The following is a 6,000-nucleotide window of genomic DNA, read 5'->3' as shown; positions in this document are numbered from 1 at the left end:
ATGTGGCCACATCCTGCATGTCATCTGTAACGCTACTAATTCCGCTCTTGTAGACGATGTACCATTCATTCCCTGCTTTGCCGTGCTACAACAAATGCAGACACGAACGCTGTCGTCGACAACATCCACGCATTTTGCTGTCCTATTATGGTGGCTCTCCATCATATAGAGAGGCATCATATACTGTTTCACTGCAGAAGATGGTATAGCTGCCATTTAGTGGTGTACATCTGAAATTGAGGTGCTGTAAAGCACAGTCCTGAGCAACGCTAGCAGTAGTTTATTGTTTCGACTACGGTGAGGGGGCGAGGGGAGATACCTTCAGCAATGATATCAGAACCCAAGTCATGCAGTGTCACATAAGATGCAATAGTTGTATTGGGTATACGCTTTGAAAATCACACCGAAGTTCTCTCTTCCCTGCGCTCTCCATGTGTCAATTTGATGTGGGCAACATATCCCTGAGTTTGGGGTGAAGACAAGAGGTCGAATTTACACCTGCTTGCTTACATAATCCTTTTATGCTCCATGTGTCAGCTTGTGTGCTATCATCGAGTGTACGGTACTTGTATTGCTTCCTTTACTTTAGGGAATGGGTTTTGCACTGTGTTAAACTCTACTGCGAAAAGTGAAATAGGCGTACGGAACTTAGGAGGGCGATGACGTTAGTTGTACCATACGTACCATGGAGGCTGTGCTGCACAGATGCCCCTTCTGTGCAGCTTGGCTTCTAGTTATTATGAGAGTTACATGACTGACCTGACAAAGAACGCGGCTGGTTCACAACATTTATTAGATCCCGCAATGTGCAGTGTATTCTTACAAACGGGTTGTAGACACTTCTCATTAAATCTGTCAACGGTCACAGCTCACGAGGCACATTATCTACGTCTGTAGGATCAGCTGGGCGTCCGCCCTCGGCAGAAGCCCCGTTTTCTGCCGGCGTAAGTAGTTCGGCGAAAGGCTGTTTTGTGGAAAACTCTTTGCCGAAAATAAATTTTCGCATTAGTTGGTAGAATGCCTGTGGTCGATCAAACCCCGGATAGTGTCCCACGCCCGTCATGAGGACATACTTTAAATTGTAGATATCCCACATGTAACCAGCAAAACTGGACCCTTCGTCCTCGTCATCGAGGTGCCAAAAGCTTCTCAAAGCAGTCCGAAATGCATCAATATGTTTCCACTTTAGGTTTTTAAATATTCTCTCCGTGCTCGCAGGTGCAAAAGTCCGGTCTAACTGCCCTACATAGACAAGAAACTTGTAGTCACTGTTTAGAAGCTCAATTAGCATAGTCGATATATCGAAAAAAAAGTCTTCTGCTAGGTGAGCACGTACAGGGGATACACTAAATGTTGCATTTAATCCTACGTGAAAGCCTCTCTTAAATTTCTCAGTTAAAGCTTTCGCCTTAAACTGTTTTTGTTCATGAGGTTCATTGGCCTGTAAAATGTTTCCATCGTATGAGATGCCCGTGAACATTTCTAGAACTGGTAACAGGTCCACAAGTTTCTTTAGCGCTACTAAACGTAGAGTAGGAATGTCAGAGTTAATAAGTTGTGCAGCATCATTGATCACCTTCGTGACATAATTATAACTGTTGTGGTCAAGTAGACCCATGTGATAAAAGTACTTGGTTATGTCAACTTGATCCAGGAGCGGGCTGTAGAGACCCACACCACATACGACACCACGAAGGTTCATATTGAGATCACGTGAGCCTTTCGTGCTTTCTTCTGGGTCAGATGTCTTCGTGGAACGCTTGTGGAGGTCGTGTGCCAGTGCTATCGCAGGTCTCACTGAAAAGCAAACAGGTTTGTACATATTTCTTTCACATATCCTCATGATTCATAGCTTCAGGCTATAAAGCCTGCTTCAATTACTTTCAGATTCACTGATGTTAACTAATAATAATTCGTGGCTTTGCATCGCGAGACAACTGTCATCATGAGCTACACCAGAGTAGTCGACTTGTCGATTAATTTTGCCCACCTAGGGGTGCTTTTACGTACACTGAAACCTCAACACACGGCGCACCGTATTAACGTCCCCCGCGGAAGCCGGCGTGTCTAAGCAACTTGTACCCTACCACGAACTTAATGGCGTCCTCGACCGGGTTTCCAACCCGCGACCTTGGGACCAGTAGGCGAACACCCTAGCAACTGAGCCACCAAGGGCAATAGGTATGTACACCGTGTACATTATAGCAATAGTGTTCAGCGACAATCTGAAAACAAGCATCCAGCATACAACACCACCCAAGAGGAAGGGGGGGGGGGAACAATACAAAGGGGAGCACAACACAAAACTGCCTCGGTAAACAACGGGTCCAGCCCGAAGGATGTTAATCACATGAACTTTGAACTTTCACCGTCGGTTCATTGCTAAATGTGCCGCCATCATTCAGCCACTCACGGACATGCTCCGCAACAACCCGAAGCCATCGTCAAGCGTCCCTTGGTCGCAGTCCGCTGACGCCGCCTTTGCGAATATCAAGCAGGCCCTAGCGGACGCTGCTATGCTAGTCCACCCCCGGCACGACGCCCCAAGCCGTCTCATGGTAGATGCGTCTAGCACCGCTGTGGGCGCAGTTTTGCAGCAGCATATCGACGACGCCTGGTACCCTGTGGCGTTCTTTTCGCACCGACTAAACGACACGCAAACTCGCTACAGTGTCTTTGGTCGCGAGCTTTTGGCCATCTACGCAGCAGTCCGTCATTTCCGGTACTTCCTGGAAGGCCGCACATTTCATGTTTTAACCGATCATAAGCCCCTCGCATTCGTCTTTCGTACCAACCGCACCGACTACCTCGCCCGCGAAGTACGGCATCTGGCGTACATTTCGGAATTCACGACGGACATACGTCATGTGCACGGTGTGGACAACAGTGCCGCGGACGCCCTCTCTCGCATTGATTCCATTTCTACGCCATGCACCGTCGGTCTCGAGGACATCGCAGCGGCGCAAGCTGCCGACTCCGAACTCCAACAACTGCTAGCCACGCAAGACACGTCACTGGTGCTGCGCGAAGTCCCTATCCCGGCCACACCGACGACTGTCATTTGCGATACCAGCACAGGCGTTAATCGACCGTTCATTCCCGTCACGTTGCGCCGGCCTATCTTCGACTCGACCCACGGCCTTTCCCATCCTGGAGTGCGCGCGACTCAAAAGCTCCTGACACAATGCTACGCCTGGCCGCGCATGAACAAGGATGTCCAACGCTGGGTCAAGACCTGCATCCCTTGTCAGCGCGCGAAGGTCGGCCGCCACACTCGAACTCCACTTCAACCGTTCCTGCCCCCTCGCGCCCGATTTGACCATGTGCATGTGGACATCGTCGGTCCCCTGCCACCATCTCAAGGTCACCGGTACATTCTAACCTGTATCGATCGATTTACGAGGTGGCCCGAAGCAGTCCCGCTGACCGACATCACCGCTCAATCAGTCGCTGAAGCTTTTGTCGCATCATGGATCGCGCGGTTCGGATGCCCCTCCATCGTGACCACCGACCGCGGACGGCAGTTTCAGTGCTCACTGTTCACTGCCCTTACGCAGCTACTCGGAACTCGCCATATCCACACGACTGCCTATCACCCCGCGGCGAATGGGCTAGTCGAGCGACTACACCGTCAGCTGAAGGTCGCACTCACTGCTCACGATAACCCTGCGCACTGGAGCCAACACCTTCCCTTCGCGCTGCTGGGCATCAGATCCTCCGTCAAGGAAGACCTTAGCTGCAGTTCAGCAGAGTTGGTGTACGGCTCCCCGATCCGGCTCCCAGGTGATTTTCTCACCCCCAGCCCCGCCGAGCCCCATCCATCCCAGACCGCGTACATCGACAAGCTCCATGACTTGTTCCGCTCCATCACCCCCGTTGCGCCGCGCATGCCGACGCGGCGAACCGTCTTCGTCAGCCAGGACCTCAAGAACGCTTCGCACGTGTTCATCAGAACCGACCGCGCCAAGCCACCCCTTACGCCACACTACTCCGGACCGTACCCTGTGCTCTCCCGCACCTCAAAGACCGTCGTCGTCGACCTCGGTGGCAAACACGACACGGTAGCCCTGGATCGCGTGAAGCCAGCGTACGTCTCCTCCGTCATCCCCTTTAACACCTACTTGGACCTTCCCGCCTATTCAGCCACACTGAAGCCCGTAGCCCACACAGGCCGAAGGACTGTGACATGGTCTCTCTCTTCCGACCGTCTCCAGCCGGACGACGCTCTAGAGGGGGGAGCCCTGTAGCGCCCTCTGTGGACGCAATCATGATGACGACGACGCAATAAACGCGCCGGCCAATTGTTACCTGGCAGGTGCACAGCACGGACCTATGTTCCTTATTATCTGCTAGGTATCCACACAGTCACTTATGCGATGTCCCCTCACACGACGTGCAGAGTAAAAATCACCCAGCGAAAACAGCATTCGTCGAAGGCGTATGCAAGAACCTTGACCTCAATGTGTGCCGTCGGAATACTCGAACATGTGGCATACTCCTACCTTCCTCCATACTCCTACCTTCACGTGGCACGGTCGCGAGGGAAAGGAATGCATGGCTGACTCTGTGAAATGCCTTTTCTAGATCCAGTTGACTTAAAGCAGTTCTCAATCCGAAGAAACTACAACATTCCAGAAGCGATCGCGCCACATGTACATTTGTGAAAATGGTACGGCTGCGAATACCACACGTTTGATGCTTTCCAACAACATACGGTACTAGCTCTTGGAAGCGATTATCCAGTATTTTCGCAAGAATTTTCTAGTCCACATTCGCTAGTGTTATCGGCCGATAGTCGATTAGCGATACTCGTGAATTACCATAACGTTTCGTCTGAATGAGAACTGTGCGGGTGCTGGTGAAAGACGGTGGCAGCGACCCACAAGAGAAAGCAGCACCGAAGCTGGTGCTGATGATAGCTACATTACGTCGGTAAGAATTTTGTTTGTGTACAAATCTTTACAATCAGAAATACTGAAACGATATGTTTTGGGAAAGGTTGGACGTCTACGCTACCTTTCGGAATTGTGCTACGTTCTGCTACGTGAGAACCATTTCCCTAATGTTGGGAGTTGCCGCGGAGTTGGCAATGGAGAATCCAGGCTGGGAGCCCAACAGATTCCACTGGCTATCTAAAAGATTTAAAGATTTATCTAAAGATTTAACGGATCCCACTGGCCACGCCAAAAAGCTTCGCGCCGAAAGACACAATTGAGACGATATTGGCCGCGGAGTTGTCAACGAGAAACGCGGATCACCTAGACGTCCAGCGGTTCCTACTGACAATGCTTAAAAATGCTGAAAGAGGTGCTTGACATGGCGTTGACCGTGGTGTTGACAATGGAGAATGTAGACGAGCTCGGAGTCCTACGCATCCCACTGGCCAAGCCAAAGAGCTTGACTCTGTAAAAGGCGCTTGATATGGCGTTGGGCGTGCAGTTGGCTATGAGGAACGCAGATAAGCTGCTGGCCTCAAGCAACACCTGCCTGGACAGCAGTGTCCAACGTAAACGGTCTGAGACCCGAGACGCGATATGGGAAATCCAAACCAGGTTATGCTCCAGACCGCAATGAGAGCATCCGTTTAGGGTCGTAATCAATTGACATGGCACGCGCGTGGCAACATCTGTTATCCACCTTTCTTGCGGACAAACTCTCCCAAGCAGCTTTGCCTATGTCGATCTCCTTGAAGAATTCACACGAACTTCGATATCTAATAATACCTATGCATGACGCTAAAGTCACTGCCCTGTCCATCAATATTAAGGACTTACATGTGTCTCTTGAACCTACCACGCTGTTAATCAGACTAAGATCCATTTTAGAGTCTGACCTTACAAGATTTGAAGCGAGAACAGGACTCCCAGTTTCCTCCCTGTTACAAGTGATACAACTGCACTTGGATTCTACAGTCATAGAATATGAAGACAAACGGTACACACAGAATAACTGAATCTGCATCGGTTCTTCCTTGTCCCCCCTGTTGAGCAAATTCTACCT

The 6,000-nt window shown here is 50.5% G+C and overlaps 1 protein-coding gene across 1 annotated transcript in view; it reads right to left on the bottom strand.

The window, feature by feature from the left end:
- Positions 1-782: 782 nt before the first annotated feature.
- Positions 783-6,000, bottom strand: part of LOC135385847 (probable serine carboxypeptidase CPVL) — a 33,979-nt gene continuing 28,761 nt past the window's right edge. The window contains exon 4 of the mRNA XM_064615414.1: positions 783-1,797. Coding sequence (XP_064471484.1) covers positions 863-1,797 — 935 coding nt within the window. The 3' untranslated portion in view covers positions 783-862. The remainder of the gene's footprint in view (positions 1,798-6,000) is intronic.

The sequence above is a fragment of the Ornithodoros turicata genome, chromosome 2 (genome assembly GCF_037126465.1).
Source record: "Ornithodoros turicata isolate Travis chromosome 2, ASM3712646v1, whole genome shotgun sequence".
NCBI lineage: Eukaryota > Metazoa > Arthropoda > Arachnida > Ixodida > Argasidae > Ornithodoros > Ornithodoros turicata.
The sequence above is the reverse complement of the archived record's forward strand: the minus strand, read 5'-3'. Positions and strand labels throughout refer to the sequence as shown.